This window comes from Myripristis murdjan, chromosome 9 (assembly GCF_902150065.1).
Source record: "Myripristis murdjan chromosome 9, fMyrMur1.1, whole genome shotgun sequence".
Classification (NCBI taxonomy): Eukaryota; Metazoa; Chordata; class Actinopteri; order Holocentriformes; family Holocentridae; genus Myripristis; species Myripristis murdjan.
Genome location: NC_043988.1, coordinates 27,790,464 through 27,813,211, shown reverse-complemented (window position 1 = coordinate 27,813,211; position 22,748 = coordinate 27,790,464). Strand labels below are relative to the sequence as shown.

Genomic DNA, 22,748 nt, shown 5'->3' with positions numbered 1-22,748 from the left:
TCGTGTTCTCCCTTTCTCTGCCGCTTGCCCTCCCTCTCTCCATCTGTTGCTCTTTCGCTGTCTCTTTTTCCCTCCTCCTCTTCCATCTGTCTCAGCGGAGGTTTCACTAACAGGGTACTTGACAGGAGAGAGCAGCGCGGGGAGAGTGGCCTTTTTCTACCAAGTCAGCTAGTCACCCAAGGCTAATTAAATATCGCTTCCGAGCACTCAAGTCTCTCTCTCTCTCTCTCTTTCCCTTGCTGTATCTCTCCGTCTCTCTCTCTCTCTCTCTCTCTCTCTCTCTCTCTCTCACAGCGGGTGCTTTCCCTGAACTGAATCATCTCTCTTCCTCTCTCTCTCTCTCTTCTATATTCTATCAGTGTCTCTCACTCTCTCTGCCTCTCTTTTTCTCTCTACTCCATCGTTCCCGGCCATCGCCTTGGGCTCCTTACACTCGAATTAACCTTTCACTATAACAATCACACAGGGGAGCAGTACCCAGGCAAGTAAGTGTGTGTGTGTGTGTGTGTATAAGAGAGAGAGAGAAAGAGAGAGAGAGGGAGAGGGATAGAGTGTGTGTGTGTGTGTGTGTGTGTGTATGTGAGAGAGAGAGACAGAGTGGGAGACTGTGTATGACTGCGTCTACAGGGTCAACCTAAGCCCCTGTCCATGTAATTGTGAATTAGAGTCTTAAATGAGCTCCACTTCCCCTAGCTGATGGTGTGATCAAGAGATGAAGAAGAGGAGGAGGAGGAAGGGGGAGAAGGAGGGGGAGGGCGTAAGTAAGAAGTAAATGAAAGCAAAACAGAAAAGTGGCTAAGAGAGAAAGGGAGGGGTGGAGAAGATGAATAAAGAAAATGCGAGATGGAAAAGAGGAGAAAGAAATAGAGGGTAAGGGAGAGACATGCAGAGAGAAAGGAAGCAGGAAGGGAAGACGATGGGATGGAGGAAAAGAAAGGAAAAAGAGAAGCAGGAGGGAATGAGAGGTCAGAGGAAGAGGAGAGAAAGGAGGAGAGGACCCAGTAAATTGGTAAGTTAAACAACATGGAAGGAAGTGGAAGATATGAGTATGAAAGAACATGGAAGAAGGAAAGGAAGAGGAGGAGGACAAAGAGACACAGAGAAGAGAAGGGAGGGAGAGAGGAAGAGCTGTGCATATGTGTACCAAAGCTGTTTAGCTTGCAGCAACAGTGTTGACAACAGGGATGTGTAACGATGACAAAAAAAAAAAAAAAAAAAGTGAAATGTTATTTTATTGTTAAATGTTGCAGCTGCAATTTGAGTTTTGATGCAAATGAATACGGGAGCTTTTTGTACATCATTTCTTGCACCTGACCAACACTGCATTTTTGGGGAAAATACTCATATCAATATTTAGGAGTTAGGTTTAAAAATATATATATACAAATGTACTGAAGGCTTAATATGTTTAAAGTCAAATAATAAACTTATTAACGTCTCAACACGATGTACAGAGCCAGCTGCTCAGTTACAGGCCTCCATTACTCTGCCATCTCATGTACTATAAAAGTAAAGTATTATTAACAATGGAATCTGCTGCACATTTTTGCCACATTGGCCAACATAAACGCCAACGTTGATATATCTGAGATGTGTTAATAATTACCATTATTATCGGCCATCCGAATTGTTACAACAGTGACTTGCAGCCAGTTCATGACAGCTTTTGCATTCCCAGTTCTGAGCGCTGAACAGATATTGATGTGTTTTATGCTTCCAGCTGCAGCAAAAGCAGTTTGTTTGGACAGCCACAATCACGGGAAGTTTTAATCAGCAGAGAGTCCAAGGAGGAAGACGTCTCGGTGCCGGCCATGCTGTTCGGTTGATGAATGATCTCAGTGCGGCGCAGAAACACCACAGCAAAGATCGCTTAGCAAACAAAGATGTCACCCAAATCAAAACAGGTGGGAACTCATGCATTAGCACTTTAAAGAATGTGAGAACAGAGACAGCAAATTTCACAAGGACAGAGAGACAGACACAGTGACACAGAGAAAGACAGGTAGGGGGGGGCAAAGGGACAGACAGACAGACAGGCTGGCAGTGACAGACAGAAAAATGTGGTGTGGCAGAAAATAACCACAGCTTGGTCACGCCCTTCGGCATCTGATACCGACAGCAAAAGCCCCCATTAAAAGCCAGAGGCACTCTTTGGTGTCAGTGAGAGATGTAAGCGATGGTGACGGTAGTGTACAGCGCGAGAAACTCTGTGAAGCCACAGGACCTTCACGCATGAGGCCGGACTTCGATTCCTGTCTCAGGCAAGACCTTTCATGTGTGACCGGGACTGTGTCCAGTTTCTACTTTGCTGCTTAAAACTAACCTTTCTCTAACCTTAAGCAAGTGGTTTATGTGGCCTAAACCTTCGTGATAAAATCAAGAAATCCCGATGCGTCTCACCCTGATGCCAAGGGGCACTTTTGGCATCGGTACCAGATGTGAAAGTGGCGCCATCAAGCTCCGATATTTGCTGAGCTGGGGATGAGAATGTGTTAAAACAAGGTGATTTTTATCTTGTATTTGCCTGTTTTGAAATTAAATGAAAGTCCATCCCGCACAGCAACACAGTGTCTTTTCAAAGAAGCAGTAGAAGCAGTTGTGATGATAGTTTTTCAGCCCTAGGATAGCTCCCACTTTTTATTTTTCAGCTAGGTTCAAAGACAGAGTTTAACTTTAAAATGTACTATTTGGATGCGCTATATAATATTTAAGCATAGCCTTCAGTGCTTATGCATGATTGAAGCAGAATAAATGTCCAGACTGTGGCTTCACTATGATGAGTGACATGCAGTTAAGAGTTTTGTTCTGTAACATGGTTCAGGTGTCTTGTTAAAGTGTCCTTGATCAAGACACTGTACCTCTGACTGCTCACTTGCTCTGGATAAGAGTATAACCGCAATGTCTAAAAATGTAAGTGTAATGTAAAAATGTCCCCTGATTAATTCTGAATTGCAAATCAGGCTCACTTTGGGTGGCTATTACTGTCGCAATGCAAAGAAGACATTTTCCACCCCACAGGAGAGTCAGTGAAAGGCACCATTTCACCATGTGTACCCAGTAGAGAAAAAGATAACTGCTCAAACTCATAAATTCCTTGAAATGACAGTTACCAACGTTTGAAGTTTAATTCCAAAATGCAAATACCGTTTTTTGGGGGAAAAAAATGCCTGACATTATTCAGCCAATATTTCCAAAAAAAAAAAAGATGATTCTATCTGCAATTCAGAACTACAGCGGGAGGACTCATAACTTTAATAGTTACCTGTAACATCCTTTACTTTCATGTCGGCAAGAATTTGTGAGAGTGGTGGATGTGATTAATTTTGGAGTGAAACTTTTAATTTGTAAATGTTCTTTTCATTTAATAAATACACAAGGTTTGAAGTGCCTGAAGAGCAGCTGGAGAACGGCAGATCCATTTCTATGGCATGGGGCAATTGGAAAAGAAACCCATACCTCACATATATCATGCCGTCTCTCATCCATGAGACTCTAGTTTACCCTAGCTAAGGCTGCACACACACACACACACACACACACACACACAAACACACACACACAAACCCTAATTGATTTTGCAACCACCTTTAATTGCACGTGTACCGATGGATTTCACAGATGTTTGGCTCTATTTGCTCACCCTGGACGATTAGGCACGGACAGGGAAATACACATGTAACAGTACGACTGAGATTATCCTGCCAATCCTGCCATGTATCCACATCAAGATCTCAAATGTGACAGGTACTCGAGTGATCCAATATGACACAATATGAGTCAAAACAACAAAGACTTATCTTGTTCGCCTTCACCAGACTGTAAACTCAACTTTCTCGGGCCACTGGTGGTTTCCAGTCTTGGTGAGAATCTGTGAACCCCACACAGTAAGGGCTCGCTCAGGAAGCTGCACATATCATGTAAACGTCTCCTTTTCTTCTTTCTTCTATATATATGTCTCTCTTTCTCTTTGACATATTGGCCTATGTTGGTTAAATTGTACATCTGAACCATTTTTGGATGTGGCTAAGTTGATAGATGTGACAGAAATGTCATTACTTTTCGATGACAGACCACTTTAGAGTGAATTATTCTGCTTATTACACAGCCTTTATATCGGCCTCCATGCCAACACGATGGCACTGTAACCCAAGAAATTGCAAACTTTTTTTTCAGGGTGGGCCGTGCCACCCTGTGCATGTTTCAGGGTTGCCAAGCAGCCTACAAAAGACAAAGCTAAGGCTAGTGAGGAAAGGCACTTGTCACTTTTCCTCCTCTGCAGTGGTTGGAACCCAGTAATTAAAGAAGTTAGCAGTCGGAACAACTTTTTGACACACTTTTTTGGTGTTGCCAGTCAGCTAACTTACTGAACTGACATCTCTCTGTGTGTGCAGCCAGCCTGCTGACCTACAACACAGCAGTGAGGCTTTATTTGGTGAAGTGCATTAGTTTGGAATTAATAAATATGATGATGAGGTTGCAAGTTGACTATGGCTTTGACAACAGTCTGCTATTTAATTAAGAGGGAGCTCTGTTATTCCTAATGTCTGTGCTGATATTCAGTGTAACAGCACAACCTCAGTTTTACAAACAAAACCCCAATTGTCTGCCCAATATTGGACCAAAAATGTCCCATTGGATCAAAAGCCCATTGGTCCAGCTGCCCGTTATCCTGAAAACAAACGGCCATTGCTCTGAAGAGCCATTACTCTGAAAATACTCTGGGTGTTATACCAAATTTTACATCCCTGCTGAGAAATGCATGCACCCATTTACCCTAACCTTAACCTGAGGAGCACCCGGCCTAAATTTAACCAAATGTACAGAGTGGAGTTTTTTTTTTGGACTGTTGGGGTTTTGGAATAATGGACATTTGTTTTCTGGAGAACGGGCCGTCGCACTAATGGGCTTTCCAATGGGGCACTTTTCAGTCTATTGGGGTTTCGGTCGACCCTGGGAGGCAGCGCTGCCTTACAGTCAACAGTTTGGGCAAAAACGCAGGAAGCTGTAGAATCTATAATGTTTTTAGAGATGTGACCTTTATACACAGCAAATTGAGAAGTGTTGTATTTTTGGTGTTAGTGAAATTTGAGTAAAAGCAGAGTTAATTATACTCTGAATAGAGTCAAATCCCTTATATGTAACTCTAAGTGTACAAATGGTTGGTGTCAAAACACAGTGTCAAAACGAAATGTCTTTAAATCAAATCTTTAAGTGTCATCATTGTAACATTAACTCTGAACTACTTAACTTTTCACTCCAAACCTGGATGTGACACTTGAGGTGTAAATTTTACCCCGCCCCCACCCTGCCACACACGGGCTGAGGAGTCCCTGGCCAAGCTGCAGGCTGCCTCTTCACCTCGGTTTTAACGTGACTTTCGGTAAGTAGTTAAGTAAAATAATTTATTTTCTGTTAACGTTAGGTTTTCATATTTATATCTCGCCTCTGGCACCTGATCTTTCTTCAGTGGCGAGCCACTGGTACGCTCTCATGGCAAAGTTATGTCGCCACAGTAGCCAAACCAGCGATGATTTCAGTTGGTATTCGGTTCGCTAAAACTTTACATTTGATGGTTAAGGCTGTATCTGCTGTGATAAAAGTTTGAGACCTGGGTTTTCCTGTTGGGTTTTTTTTTTATTTTTATTTTTTTTTTATCTTTGCTAAACAAGCAAACGCTAATCAAGCAGAGTTTGTGTTGTGGGCTGTAGCATGGAGTTAGCGTTAGCCCAAACTGTGTCGGATAACCAGCCCGACAGTCTGTGTGCTGACCGCAGACACCGAGCGAGAGCTCGGTGTAATGAAAGCCTTGGGTTTATTTCTTAACGAATGATATCGTCAGTCGACAGAAACACATGACAGACAGCAGGCATGTTGATATCCGCCTTGCTGTTCCACGTTGTTTGGGCTCAAGTTGGTATGATCAGGTGCTGCCCAGGCTGCTTCTCTCAAGCTAACCGTGCCGATACAGCACGTTGTCTTTTTTGGTGTGTCCGACGAAAATCTCAACTTTATTTCGGACAAGCAACCCTGGTAAATTAACGTGTGTCTCTGGGAATCGCCACATAAAACACAACCAGACACAAGTGGCCTATATCTCCACAGTGTTAAGGTGGTCTTTTACTGAAGATTCAGGTGCCTTCAGAGTCATTGTTCACAATGTTTGACCTATAATGTTCTTTAAATTTAATTTTGTGTTGATTTATTGCTTGTTTTGTTTAGTTTCTCTCTCTCTCTCTCTCTCTCTCTCTCTCTCTCTCTCTCTCTCTCTCTCTCTCTCTCTCTCTCTCTCTCTCTGTTGTGAAGAGTTAGATTTTTTATGGTATCTAAAATTTTAAGTGTTATATGACCTACGAATAACGAAAACTTTTCTGCATCTTGTCTTAGGTTCTCTTAACGGAATAACGGAAGATGCATATCTTCTCCTGTCATTTCTTATGGTAAAATACTTATGTTGTAAAAGTGATGTGATAACAGTTCAAATTCACTATTAATTACTTAATTTTAATTACATTTGGCCAGAAAGCTAACCTCATTAATTTATTGAAATGCATGCAGAAAATGCTGGCAAAGGTGGAATATGGAGGAGTCCAAAAATACATAAAGGTTCCACAAACTTATGAAAACTTTGATTTCCTTCAGTTTCTTCAACAAGGTTTGTATGCATGTATGTTTTAAACTCAAAGAATATATCGCTCAAATACCTCAGTATACAAGTAAATGAGATGCTTGATATGGTAGCTTAATTTAATTTCTTTATGATTTCTCCCAGTAACAGACAAATTTAGTCTGCAGGCTCAACTTCTAACTGAAGGTGTGCTCGCCTTGACCGATGCATCAGATACTGAGGTTGATGCGGACATATTTGATGAGCTGATAAAGTCAGGGGTCCGAAACTTCAAGGTTGGATACTGCCAGTGCCCAGTAACGGGTAAGGCTGCAACTGACTCAACCTTGGTCTCAGTATTGCTCTTAATATTCAACTAATACTTTGTAATACCACTTTATTTTTAGGAAATTGTGTTAAATAAGTTTGATGCGTTGTCCATGAAGTGGATGACTTAGGCTGTAAGTTATTTAATGTAGTAAAAAAGTGTGTGGGTGTATTTTGAATTCCTCTTTTGAACAATTTTCAGATTTTAACATTCATGTGGTGGAAGATGAATCACAGTCATCGGTATTGTCAGACCCATCAGCATCATCAGCTTCATTGCCAGACCCCTCAGCATCACGAGCTTCTTCCACTTCATCGGGTTCCACTGTGATCCTCCCATCCACAAAGAGCAGGAAGAGAGGCCTGAGAGAGCTGGATCGCAATGAAGCAAGACAGGTAAACCTTAAAACTATCTACAAATGTATTAGATTTTAAGATTATAAAAAAAAGATTAGCACCATGAAATATTATCATGGAACTCATACCAGTGTAGTACATCAAACTAACATAAATCTGACAAAGCTTACTTTCCAAATATGCAGTTTGCTTAAACGTGAAGTTGAGTTTGTAAAAACATGTTTTTTGCAGAAGGTGGATACTGTTCTGAGGTCCAATCCAAAGGGTGAAGAAATCTTCAAAGAGTATGATAAAACTAAGACACTGTCAGATGCAACTCGTAGACAGATGGTCAACATTCTGGTTGCAGAAATGACAGAATCATATGGGTAAGAAATCACTTCAAATGATTAAGGAAAACACATGAATTAGGCACAAATGTAATATATATTTTGTTTCAAAAGGAGGATTCCACTCACAAGTGTGCGGACCAGTTATGCGCTGGGAATTGTGACCCTTTTTCCATATCTCGAGGATCCATACTCAAAGAATGGATATGTAAGTTTTAATGTGTCTTTGAAATCCTAAAACTCTTGTTTTAATACTTATGTTATAAGCCCACATTTCTACTTAATATTTCCTATGTCTCTAATTGTGTTGTGAGTAGGAACATTACTATGATCCTGAGGCAAATACTGGCTATCTTGCTTGGCGACTCAAGACAGTCCAACGCAACACCCGTGATGGCTACCGCGGGCGTTCCAGGTCAGATTTCCAGGACAGTCCAACAACCCAACGGGAATCACTTTTGGTTGGTGAACAGGTCCTGGGTGAGGAGTGCAGAGAGGCCCTCTCTATAATCAGACACTCAACAGATAAATCTGTGGTCAAAGAGAAGATGAAAGCCACCTTTGAGTACAGACAGAAGCTGGTTCACGACCAGGATGCAACATCTTCAGTCCTGGATGTCTTTCCTCGCTTCCTTGACATACCTGGATTGGTAAGGATATCTATGTAATATTTGATAATATTTTAAATATATGAAAACTGAATCATTCTAAATGCAGGTAATCTGTATGTGGACATTTTGCCTTTGTTTAAAGATTGACCAGGATTTTTCCATGATGTTTGGGGACGAAGTATCTGGAAAGTTTCTTGCAAAGTGGCCTTCGTACTTCAAGCCCAAAGTCATCGCAGAAAGCCAGAGTCTTCCCTCCAGTCTTTATGTTGACGAGCTGCGGGCAGCTTTTGACCCTGAGACGGAGAATGACTACGGTAAATATGGACAGTTTTTCTCTATCCAAAATATACTCAGTTGCTTGTTTTAATCATTTTAATATGCAACAGTTAATTAAACCTAAATTAGCAATCCTGAAATAATTGAATTCATCTCGATGGTCATTTGAATATTGACTGCAGCTTCAAAATTACTAAGAAGTTTCACTGACAGCTATTTTAAACAGTTTGAACAAAAACTTACTGATTTCAGCTTTGTTAAGGAGATTATCACAAGGCTTTTGTTTTAGCTAAATGGCAGCTGTATTGAGAAAGAGGTAATATTGTTTTTCTAATTTTTTCCCCCCTTTTGTCTTAAATACCCCTTTTGTCTCCAAGGCTGGGATAGTGATCTGTCAGCTCTCCTCTTGCTGTTGCACCTTCTGCCCCCTACATCAAGAGGCCAGAAGAAAACACCCAAGATTAGCTCAGCACAGGCAGCCAACCATCTTCTAAGATTTGTTAAGGTAAGTAACATCAGCTTTTTGTACTACCAAAATCAGAATTTTTGTGTGCTGCAGTTGTATTTAAAGAAGTGTGAGATGGAGGTTGATGTAGGACTAAGGGGGAATCTGGTATGTTATGCTAAGTATACTGTATATATGCATCTGTGTCATTCTAACTACAGCATGGAGCCAGCCTCACTACATTCCTGGAGAAAGTTGATGCCAGACAGCCCTTCCTCCTCTGCATCGGTGAACAAAAAAAGAAGATCGAAAGGTTCTTCATCGTTGTGGACCAGAAGGCTCTTCCATGCAACGCTCTGACATCGGTGGCTGCTTTTGATGGACTATTCAAAGCTCACTATGTTTTCAGCATCTCTTATGACGAAGCTCTTTCCAGTTTCTACACTTTCATCCAAACCACAGTCTACAACATCGATGTTGGAAACACAAAGGAAAGCCCACGAGTGAAGGAACTGAGAGCACGACTGCTGCGAGAGCATTAAAATGCCACCACTGCACAAAGGTCAGAGCATTTTCAAAAAAACTGTTCACTGAGTATGTTCACATGTTTTGTGTGAAAAAAGCACCACAAAAATTGTTCAGTTCTTTGCCAACATTTAAAGTTTCAACATGGTTTATATCCAGCCAAAAACTTACTTACTGTGTCAGACATTGCATTTAGAGGCATGTTCAGATGTTTCAACTACAAGTTGGGTCAGAAATTATGGCACTGAGTACCAGGTTGATCTGTTTATATGCACTGGAGTATTCCATGACCTACCTGTGTTTAAGAAAATCTGTAATATCGTAATACATGAACAGCGTGCTTTCATAATAGGTTGTACTGTTGAGACACTGTACTTTGATGAACATTTTCATGCATACTGTATAGAGGAGCAAAATAATGAAAATTCTCTGATTTGTATTGATCAGCTCACCTATTTTAAACCCTTTGACAAGCAGTATTCTAATGACAGTGAAAGAGCATACATTGTTCCCTATTGTCACATGTTTTAAAAAAAAAAATGTTTTTAAATGTTGGCATGTGGTGCATGTTTTAAATAAACGTGTTTCTACTAAACATGATCTCGTTTTTTTAAAAAATGTATTTTACTTTCTAAATATATTTTTAGAATAGCTATTTTACACCTTACAGTGTTAAAATGAGTGTAACACTTATATAGTTAACAAACAACCCCGTGAAAGAGTCAGTATCTAACACTACATAAAAGTGTTGAGAAAAACTAACACTGGCTAGTGTTAAGAAGTGTTAAATTTTAACTCCAAAAAGAGTTAATAATTACACTAGATCAGTGTTAAGGTACCAACTCTCCAAAAAGAGTTAAATTAACACTCTTTGGTGTGGACCCATATAGACACTTAAAAAGTGTTAAAATCAAATCTGACAGTGTTAATTTGAGTATGCTGATTTTGCTGTGTACTGTTACGGTATGAAGTTTGTTACAATGTAGATTGCGGCAGTTAATGTAAACGACAGTTATTACCGAACACTTGTGAAGCATTTAATACATTTAGTTAAATGTCAAAGTGCTCTTATACTTAATATCAGCACTCACTGAATGCCTCTTGCCCAATGAAATCACTCAGTTGGATCTGTTGTATAATCAGAAATAATAGACAACAGAATGCTTTAATTGACCAATCAGATTAAAGTAAAGCCCTGTAATAAAGTCAGCTAACTCACACATTGGATAAAAGTTGGATAAAAGTTTGCATTATGTAAGTGTTTTGTTGCATAGCCAAATCTCTATAATATTGACAGGCTACATTTATTATTCACAATATATGTAGGTATAGTGTTTTTATGGTGTGCTTTCCTGTGCCAGTCTCACTGATTACAATATTAGTGGCACCAAAGTTTGGCATCATTGAAATTTCGCAATGTTGTCACGATGATGCATTAACCTTTCCTCCTTTTATACGTTCCTCGATCGGCTGCGGAAGTGAAAGGACGCTTGTTATATTTTTGGTGTGATGACAAAGCATAAGTGAGGCGGACACTCCCATCTCTGTAATTTTGGAGACTGATTACAGAGATCGCTTATCCTTTGCAAATTGGCCATTAACATTACAGATGTCCTGTTAACAATTACTCAGTGCACATTGTCCTGAAAACTAACCCCGTCCCAACAGAGATTGTCTCTTCCTCGGCTCCTCTCTCTCTCTCTCTCTCTCTCTCTCTCCCTCTCCGTCCACCCCCTCCCTCTATCTCCCTCTACCTTGATAAAGTGCAGTTGGCTGGGAATGCACATCCACAGGGAAATGATAAATATCCATGGAGAATGGATTCGCAATCTTCAGACTCCCTTCTAAAAGACAGCTCTCACCCCAAAGGAAATACTTTCACTCTATTTCTCTCTTTCTTGCTTTCTTTGTATCTCTCTCCGTTCACCTCTTTAAATACTTTAAAAAGCCTCTCACTTTTTTCCTCTATCTATATCTTAACTCTTTTCTTACATTGACCCCTGCAGGAAACACTTGAGTGCTCTCTATCTCACTCTGCCTGTCTACTCTCTTTCTCTGTTCCTAAAAGCCAATTTGGAGGTCTGACATCCAAAGTATCTTGGAAGCGATCCCTTGAGTTAAGCTAGAGAAATGAACGCTCAGCCCTTCCTCTGCACACGCTCGCCAAGTGCTGACCTTCACTTTCCAGACTCGTCGTTTTGGGAGAGTCAGACCGAATTTTATAGATGTAGGTACAGGTTTCCAGCATCTATTCCGTGTTAGTCCTGCACGCACCTTTTTGAATGTTAGGATGTGCGTCGGTACAATCCAAATTGGCAACTGTTAATATACAAAGCTCCTCTCCACACAAAGTGCCTTTAGGCGATACATCACCAGACTATTGCACTGGAGGGTTGGAAATTACAATACCTAATCACTAAAGTGATTGGGAGCTTCTGGTTTCACCACCTTGCCAGAAGAATGGGAAAATGCAGTGGGGTTAAAAAAAAAAAAAAAAAAAACACTGCTTCAATCAAGGTCCAAAGCTGATGAAAAAAAAAAAAAAAATCTAAATCCTCACTAGCATTAACTAGATTAGCACTTAAGCAGTTGACTCCAATGTTATCTTCCCTGCACAATCTTGAGTTCTTGCTGTATTTTTTTAAATTTTTTTTTTTTTATTTATTGATTTTTGTAAAGCACAATGACTTGCTGGGCTGTATGAAAAGTGCTATATAAATAAAGCTGCCTTGCCTTCTTTGTAGAGGAAATTGCCATAAAATTGACTAAATCAACAAATGAACCTAACATAATCAAGATGATTATTTAGCAGTCATAAAGGTGTATTTACAATAATAAAAAAAAATAATAATAAAAAATACTTGCTGGTCAAATGTCAAGAGGTGATTACTACACTCAATACGCGCTCTTGTGGCTTTGTGACATGTATCTGCATCTTGTGTGTCAGTAAACATATATTTAAAAACAGATTACACATGAAATAAATCCACCCTGTGGTCTTTCTCATGTCTCAGTTAGGGTTAGGGTTACATTTATTTAAAGGGCTACATAACCGGTGAACAGGACAAGAAACCCTAATCATTTCCCCATATTCAAAACAAAACAAAGATAATACAAAGTAAGGACCTGGATGTGCCCTGCTGGAGTGGCTGGTTCTCCAGATATTCAGGGTTAGCTCAGATTTCAAGGCTACTTTTAAATTTATGGATCTATCTGGGATGATTTACAGTGTATCATGAAGCTTGAATCTCTGGTAAATTGGAGCATTTCAAGTGATTGATTATGAATTTGGTTTTATTTGAACACACTGGTTTTGATTGATGTTTTATTTTCTGTTTTCTCTCACTTTGTATTTTGCAGCTCGGCGTCATTGTAAAAGATGGTTCTACCCCGACTATGTTATTCATAATTTAAATCAAGGTTGTCTTAACAACCGAAACAGTATATCTTAAAAAAAAAAAAAAAAAAGAGTCTGTTTCTGCTGTAGCTTCTGAAAACTGAAATGAGAGCAAAATGTTATTTTCTCAAAGCAGCCCACTCAGGGACAGAGGAGATTTAAAAATCAGGATAACCACCGTGATGTGATCCACAAGACAAAGTTAGTTATTTGATGTACGGAGCAACCAGTCAAGCATGAAATGAGACAATTATGTCATTTTGCTCTCAATTTGCATTTCTGATGATTTTATTGGTGCTTGCATATCAGTTTGTGGAATTCAAAGTTACATCACAGCCTGTAAGCCTAAGAACAGAGGAAGGCTTCAAGGATATTCACAATAGTTTGGCTTTATGCAGACATCAATAAGCAAAGCCCAGCCGCAAAAATACAACGGTGCGAAGAGCGCCCAAAGTAGGCCAAAGTAAAAAGTTTTTAGTGTGTGTGTGTGTGTGTGTGTGTGTGTGTGTCTCCCTTTTCTTCAGAAGACAACATTAACATCTAGGTAAGCAGCACATCACCACACCATCTCAGGGACACTTTGTTTCTCAGCTGAGAAAAGAAAAGGATTGTGTTATTGTTTATCAATCAACCCCTAATATAAAATGACTGAATGAAAAATGGCCTTAATGTTACATTGTAACAGACCTCAAACATTCATTGGACTGGGGTGAACACACACACACACACACACACATACACACACACAGAGATTACTTCTGTCTGAGCCAGCCTTGGGCAGAAATCTATTTGAAAATGTTGTAAAATATTTGAACTGCTCTGCGAGTTCTTGATTTAACCCGCTGGGGATTTGAACAGACTTCCAATCAGGAACCGCTGCTTGCAATATTAGCTTAACCAAGCAGACCCCCTTTTATTTTATTTTGGGGGGCCTTGCAAGCCTGTCATGGAATAATTGAAGCGTTTCATTTGAAAACACTGTAAATCCATTTGGGGAAAAGGTTTGCTATGCCCACCTGAAATCTGTCAGTATTTCCAAAACACAGATTACTCCGACATATAACTCTTTCAGAGGCAGACGTTTTTTTCTCATGACTGCAATAACGACTCAATGTGTTCTTTTTCTCCTCTTTCTCTCTGTATCTTTTTTCTTTATTTTCTTCATTCCATCTTTACACACACACACACACACACACACACACACACACACACACCTTGCTTTAATGTTGACCAGGGCTGACAGGGGCGTCCAATCTGCTAAGGTAAATAGTCACCATGTTGAGACAAGGGGAAATTGGTGTGTGATCCTTTGACACACACACACACACACACACACACAGAGTGAGATAGATAAAATCCATAAAATTCGACTTCACCGTCCAACAGCCTGATGCCTGTGTGTCCATGAGCCTATGAAGTTGGATTTCCGGCATTTTCCTGCAGAAAAAGTATCTGCAGCGCCTATCTGGACCGTGATATATGTTCATGCATTCACTTGTCAGGGGATATCAGCACTTTGATGGCTATCTCTTAATAAACGTGTGATGTGCAGATGTAAGAGCCAATCTCGAAATGCAGCCTCTGAGCCCAGGCACAGTAACAAAATCCTCAAACACACTCGACTTGAGAATGACTCGACAAGCCTATCAGGACACTGAGGAAAGCTTCCGACGTCCCAAAGTGAGCGCAACACAACCAAATAAAGTCGAGAATCACCAATTCATGTACAGTCTTTGGTCTGATCTTATAGACTGTACACTGTGTACATTTCAGCAAAAAATCTGACTTATGAATAAAACAAACTGAAAGGCCATGCAACTTGGAATTACAAGTATCAGAGCTCTGGTTTCTTTGGTTTCAGTTCAAGTGGCACTGAAGCATATAAACAAGGTGGTAAACAACTCGACTTTGCTGTTTGTGGTCAGAATGTAATCAGTATATGAGTCTTTATGACCACAACTCAAGCAAACACTGCTGCATGTATACTTTTGGTATTCCAGCTTGGAAGAAAATAGAGTTTTCTACTTTATTCCTCTCGTTGGCATCCATGTTTCTCAGGCTTGACACCAAATTTGACACCAGAAATTTACAAGATGGAAAGTTGTGAGTTGAGATGAGCGCAGCGCTTCATGCTGTGTCTGTGATGGCACGCACGCGTGGCTGTGCAAATGCCTTTCAGTCTGTGTGGATGTGTGTGTGTGTGTGTGCGTACGTGTGTATGTGTGTGTATGCTTCAACACCATTTCTTTTCTTTCTTTCTTTTTTTTAAATCAGTGGTAAGCCTGTGCATGTATCTGTTAGTGAGTGTTTGTGCTGCCTGCTCCCTTTTCAAGCGGCAGAATAATACTTATATAGCCCAGAATCACAAATTACAAATTTGTCGCAAAGGGCTTTAAAGGAAATACAACATCCTCTGTCCTTGGACCCTCACATCGGATGAGGAAAAACCAAAAAAAAAAAAAAAAGAAAAAAGGGAAAGTGACCATTAAAATAATAATAATAATAATAATAATAATAATAATAATAATAATTACTACTACCACTACTGCTACTACTACTAATAATATTAATAATAAATACATAAAAACATGCAAAAAGTGCTGCCACTGACATTCATTTCAGCTGAAATAAATTCAGATTGGTCATATCACCACTGGCTGTTTTTTTTTTTTTTTTTTTTTTTTTAATTAATTAATTTATTTCTTATTTATATATATATATATATTAGCTCATAAAACACTGTAGGCAGGGTATTTTTTTCAGGAGAAGATGCCTTTACTCCACTGCTGATGCCTATCTGGACAGGAGCAGTGAATTCACACGAGTGGCAACAAATGGCCGCCCCACTTTTTGATTTAGGCCGATAGATAATTGAAAATGATTTCAACAAATCACTGCTGAACTTAATCAAATCACCCTGCCGTTCCACCTTTAACAGAAGATAGATGGAGAGAGGGAGAAGAAAAAAGACGGATACAGAGAAGATAAGGATGAGATCATGAGTAGAAGGAAAGCTAAATTAAAAAGAAATACAAAGAGACAGGGAAAATAAAGAGAAGAAAGATAGACAGATATACAGGCAGAAAGTCAGAGAGAAAGACAGAGAAAAATAATCAACCTAGGCATCGTCCTAAACGGCAGGCAGTCGTCAAGTAATTATATTTGAGCAGTCAACTGATTTCTTATTGCGGTGTGTGTGCTCTGTGTGTGTGTGTATGTGTGTGTGTGTGTGGGTTCACCAGTGTGTCTCCCACCTCATTTCCATGAAGATATGAATATTAATGACCCTATTAGCAGATACAGATGCCAGACAGTGCCTTGGCTGGAGTAACATGGGTTTATACTCAAAGTGAGTGAAATAATATGAAATAATGTCTCGGAGTGAGAGAGAGAGAGAGAGAGCGAGAACTGATTTTAACTTCTCCTCTATCTGAGAGAGCCATCGCCGAGGTTGCAGCACTGAGGTGGCGCGTATTGGACTTTAATATCAACTTATGATAATTTAAATTTGATTGCGTCAATCCAAGTGAGAGAGAGTTGAAATTGTTTACTATTACTTTACATTTACTGTTCTCAAAGTGATATTACTGCAATCAAGTAAGTGGTACACACACACACGCACACACACACACACACACACACAATGACCTTGACTATCTCTGTTGGTTTATTGTTAACTATAAAATGTCCATAGATGCCAAAGCTGGCTGTTGATGTGGTAAAAAATACAATAAAGTACAGTACAATACCACTATAGGCCCACTGATACAAGACTACACTCTGAGTGTGTATGCAGCAGGACTTAGCTTCTGTGGCTAACACACAGGAAATACTTGAGCGTATAGTCATCTGTCCATAAAGCATCACACCACTGCAAACAGCGCTGATGAGTTACTGTTACTCCATTTTTGTGTGAGCTGTGACATTTTAGCCATTTACAGCTGAACTCGTATCGTAATTTTACTGTAAATGGTTTCAAATTCACCTTTATAGCCTTGCTGATATGTGAAGTTACTGATTTTTCCCACTTTCAAACATATGCTTTTTGGTTTGATTCTACTTCATGGTCCGCTTTTCTTTTTAATTTGTTTAACAATTATGATGGCTTTACTAATTCCTGGTTTTTAATTAATCTTAATGAAATACCGAAACTTTGTCAGCTTTTAGATGTGCGCTACTTAAAGAAAATATTTTCACTAGAAGGAATCCAAAATATCCACAGTCCTGATAGAGTAAACTCATTTGCATTTACTTATTTTGTTTATTTTGCGTTTACATTTTAGGCACTTACTAAGCAAATACTAAGAGCTACTTGCAAATAATGCAACTGCAGGACAATTCTAAACTCCTAGAAATGTAATCCTTAGAAGTGACTTTTTTTGTGTTTGTTGTTCAACATTGCCAGGTAAGAGAAGTGAGGAGAATCCATGAGAACAAGTAGAGTTACAAAATATTTCTGTGACTCAAGATTCATAGTCAAAAATATAGAAGTAAAAAAAAAAAAAAAACGGAGAGAGCTGAAATGGATTGCCCCCTCTGGACCCCGCCCACGCAGGATTTGGTTTTGGATTCTGGCTTCTGTTTTCTTGGATCTTAACTCTACAAAGTCTGGGCAAAAATCAAACGCTGAGGAACAATGGGCTGCCCACCTCCCACAGCATATGGAGTATTATTATTGTGCAGATTACCACATTTTTTGTTGAACTTATTAAAGCATAGGATAATTATTTTAGGAATTATGCATGATTGATTTTAAATTAATCTTGGAAATATTGAAAAAAAACTTGTGTACCCCCTGCATTACTCCAATCTAACCCCTAGGGGTACGCATACCCTCATTTGAGTACCACTGATCTACACAGTAAAAAAGTTTAACGGGAAGTCCAAGAACCCACCGCTTCACAATGTGAGCCATAGTGCTCTAAGCCTGGCCAAACTCTTTTGAAGGGGCTCCATCTTTTTTAATTAAAGATGCAGCAGCTCCTGAACTTTTCCTCTGTTTTTTTTTTTTTTTCTAGTTTCAAGTGTCAAACTGAAACCTACCATCTCTTCCTTTTATTGCTTATTTCATATCTGTTTGTGCCGTATGCTTATACTCCATGTGTAGTAAGTCTATTACTTTTCGCTGCTGCAATGACCCAATTTCCCAACAGGGATCATCTAACACCTAATCTAATCTGCAGAGTGCGGCTGCTCTACTTCACCACTGGTTTTCTAATCCAGATGACCTGCACATTAGTAATTGAGACATTGAGATTTTTTTTAATACTGGGGAAAGAATGACGTTTTCTTGTAAAATTGACAAAAAATCAGCTTTTGTTTTAAGTGACATTCATCTTTGCTCCTGCGGGTGATTCATGTTGCAGAAGATACTGGCTAAGTGTTCTTTATAATCATTTCTATCTACTCTAAATGCATCTGCTGCATTTCTTCGCATCATTCTTGTTTCTGTTTTAACGTGCCGTACGTCAAGGGCAAATTCAAGGGTTTGTGTGGCTCATTTTTCAAAATGGCCATGGCACACAAAAGCCGCAAACCAATTCACAAAATGAATAAGAATGAGTGAGAAAAGCAACGACGAGTCAACGGGGACCTTGCTGGATCACGAGTACGATCCCCTCTTTCTTTGGTGTCAGCTCATGGTGTGAATCCCACAGAAAACTCCATGTGGAAAATCTCAGATGCAACCTGATTGGCTCTGGCTGCTGAGGTTTGAATGGGCAGCTCCGATTGAATACTGCAGTGGTGTTTTCCCTCTGGTTTTCATAGCGACTCATCTATTTTTTTTTTTTTTTCAAATTCTGATAATGAGTGGATAAAGAAATTTTATTTTTGTAAATCTGACATGTCAGCTTGCACATCGTACAGTTCTTAAAAAACCCCAAAACTCATTACTATCAATAAATAGCTTTAGTGTCACTGTCAGCTAAAGTAAACCAGTATCTCCAGAACCTTTACACACATACACACACACCCACACACATACACACACACAAAACAGATGAATCTGTTTGATCTAGCCAGCCAGTAATTATCTGTAGCCTCTGCTCAGGCTGATTACTGTGTCCAAGTTCTGCCTGAAGGGAATGACTCAAACTTCCTGTCGTTTTTCACGTTTAGTTCATTTTCAAAATGTCATTTTGACGTTCCTGGGCTTTTCTTCAGTGAGACAGAATGCTAAGCGAGCAGGGTAAACCTGACCCTGCATGGATGTGCACTAATATTTCATTTGGTATGTTGATGGTGTTTTCCCAATAACCACAGATTTTAGTGAACATAAAATAGAAAACAAAATTATAATACTAACACTGAAAAAAACAACTGTATATCCAGTATCGACACTGGGAGTTTGTAGCTCACGTTGCTGTATATCACGTAATGGCAGCAGAGGGCAGCAGACAATCGAAGCCCCTCCTCATTCAAACCAGTGACACTCTGGTCGTAATTTCTCCGACCATTACACTAACGGCGTCCCCATATTGTAATCAAAGAGGAGCACACATCATTGTCTGTATTGAGCTACAGGAACCCATTTAAAGTCAATGTTACAGCAAAAATCTCATTTAGAGTGAACAGAGCCAATAATGGGATTCTCTCCATCTCAGACCTGGGTCTAGTTTCCTCAGGCTGTCTGGGAGTTGTGCATGTGTGTGTGTGTGTGTGTGTGTGTGTGTGTGTGTAAAAACAAGCTGAACAGTCTGTCAAAGGATCTGTGACTAGACAACAGTGGCCATTGCATTTACCCATCAGTACTAAGTCGAAATGAATTGGAAAAACGCCAATTTAACCCTTTTATATCACATCCCTGGCAATATTGTGTATCTATTTAACAATATATGCCAAAATAGCAAAATAATTATTTAGTTTGGCAAGGTGCAGCAGAAATTGGTGGAACTAGTCCAGTTTAAGAGAGAAAACTGTGCCGATATAAATGTTTACATCTTAAATGACATCTTCAATCACACCTTGTTACAGGGATTAGTAAAGCATAGATTTTCCCCATCGAGAAAATGTGTTTAATCCAGGATTCCATATTTGGGTAAAGGTTTTTTCTCAATGTTATGTTACAAACAAGAGGCTTGGAGATTGAAGTCCTACCCAGGTGGGGGAGTCTGGGTGAAAAGGGCAAATGAGGAGCAGCCTCCTCCTTCCTGGAGGAGCCCTTGAGCAAGAGACTTAAAAGTCCCAGTGTCCCCAGTGGAGCTGCTCAGTGGACCGCAGTGAGAGGCTGTGGGTGTGTCGGGGAGCCCCAGGTGTGAATGTACTTACAGTTTTTCTCGATTGCTAAGACACATTTCTCGAAAGTTGCTCTCCTTTTCTCTAAACTGTGAACCCAAAACCCAATTTTCAAGCTACATTCACAAAACCTCAGACTCCTCTTGCAAAACCAAACTTTCACCTCAAAACAGTTCAGTCTGTGCTCAAAACTGAACTATGTTGTCAAATTGTGCCCCGAGTCAATCAAAATTAAAAACACTACTGAGCAGTCACTAAACACTACATAGAAAAATAGAAAACACAATGCTCAGGACATGAAGCTGTAGAAATAAATGTTTATTGTTCACTGTAGGCTAAATGCATGTTGCAAAACAAAAAACCTGTGCATTTAGCACTTGTATATAGTAAAAAAAAAAAAAAAAAAAAGTACCAAAAACAGAAATCTTGTGCATTTAGAACTTGTATACAGTAAGCCTACGTCAAAATAAAGTACAAAAATATACATATGAGAAGTGCATTACTCAGCCACAGCATCATTTCTCTGTACTGGGTCGACCTCCTCAACCACCTCAACCACCTCGACCTCCTTGACCTCCTCGACCACCTCTCACACAAACTCCTCTCAGATTTCTATCCATTGTAGGGCCTCACACAGCAGTGCTCTCTGAACCGGCTTATATATGTTCCCTCACATCATTAGCCACAAGTGTGAACAATTTTGAGTTGTTGTGTTCAACCAGTGACACCAGTGCTTTACTTGTGTTTGACTTTTGCCACCAGTGCTCAGCATTATGCAACACAGGTGCATCACAATGAAAATGTGTTGGTAAGTTGTGTCTAAACAGGTGAAACGTGCTTATGGTTTTGCCAAAAGAGTGACTGATTCAATCAGTGGGTTCAGGCAGTGGAGCATTTGGTTCAGACAATAGGGTTTAGTGTTTTAGCAATTGAGAAAAACTGTAACTGTGGGAATGTGAAGCCAGGAACTGCTGAAAATGGGCATCCCTTTCAATCAATTCTTACCTCTTATGTCTGTGGGATCCATCATCCATCCATCCATTTTTTAGTGTAATTAAATTCTCACTGAATGGAGGAAAATATACTGTGGTTTGGCAGCGTTCAGTTAATCATCGGAGAGACTCAATCCAGGATTAATAGAAAGTCTGCATTAATTAGCCTGTCTGAGAGGGGCTGTGTTTGAGAGAACCCCATCCTGCTCATCCCCACCACCACACCCCTTACCGCGCTATTGATTGCTTTGTTTATGTTGCATGTTAGAGCCGGTGCGTCGGGTAAATGAGGTATTACTGGCTCCTCTTTCATCATATATTAGCTGCTAATTACTGACAACACATAAGCTTATTAAAGTCTTAAGAGGAACGCCAGACAGACAAAGCACAGGCTCCTTGATGATGCAAGGATAGAGTTGTTATTAAATGTGCACACACACACACACTCATACACACACACACACAGCTCCACACAAGCATGCTGATGTTACCATGCTGATGATAAAGATGATGTTTCTCAGGCCTCTCAGGCATGTCTGCTTTGTTTCACTATTCTTTCTCCACACTAACAAATAAAATAAATGCAGAATTTCTCTCAAGGAGTAATCACACCGATGGACTGTTTCCTTGGTCTTTTGTCCAAAAATTCACTTTATTGCATTTTTTAATTTAAATTGTTTTTGTTCAGTCTGTTGAATTACAAGGTAAACTGAGACTGGGTCCCAAAAAAAATCTGATATTTCCGTTCCTGTAACTTCATCCAATCAGGGTGGAGTTATCTGTTGAATCTGTTGAGACTGTGGTTTGCCTTCAGTGTAAATTGTTTATGCTTGGCTTTTTTTTTTTTTTTTTTTTTCTTTTTTTTTTTTTTGTTAGCATTAGTGAATATGGGTTATGATACACCATCTACAGCATGGACAACCAGCAGTGCACTGGGTCCCTAGGAGCAGGATTGACGACTACCTTTTACCCATAAAAATGCATGTTTCGGGGTGGTTGCCTGTGGTTGGTTCAGATTTCATTCTCACAAGAGATTTGTGCCTCTGAATTTGAATTGCATCTCATCTCAGTTGCATCTTTTTGAAATCTCAGCTGCCCCAAGTAAAACTTCAGTGAAACACGGAAAGACTACCAAACAAACAAAGGCATGATAATGGTGACAAATTTCCTGCAAAAATGATTATTTATATACTCCTTTTAAGTTTACACCAAAGGTCAGTGAAAGGAAGCCAATGGTCAATGGCTTTATGTTTCTTAAGTCTTTAGACCACAGACCTTCACAGACAGCTAGACCAACTCTGCCTGCTTTTACCTAAAGTGTAATTTTGAATAACTTAGTGCGTGGGTAACAAGTGTGAGACTATGAACTTAGAAACACATGACAAAAATAACATGATGAATGTGGTTAATTAGTCATCTTATCAGGCCCTCCTTTACTTGAGTTTGATTGATACCACACATGAGCTGCACCAGAGTTTGATTGTCTTTATTGTTTATATTTAGTCTTTATTGTATATACTTCTTCTTAATTTTACTTTATGTTTCTATTGATGCTGCTGTAATGTGGGAATTTCCCAGTTTGGGATCAATAAAGTAAATCTATCTATCTATCTATCTATCTATCTATCTATCTATCTATCTATCTATCT

General features: G+C 39.6%; 1 protein-coding gene across 1 annotated transcript in view; it reads right to left on the bottom strand.

Moving 5' to 3' along the window:
- The window catches only part of hint2 (histidine triad nucleotide binding protein 2), a 390,237-nt gene that overhangs the window by 272,649 nt on the left and 94,840 nt on the right, over positions 1–22,748 (bottom strand). Inside the window, 1 exon segment of the mRNA XM_030059357.1 lies at positions 11,779–11,829. Within this exon segment, the coding sequence (XP_029915217.1) occupies positions 11,779–11,829 (51 nt within the window).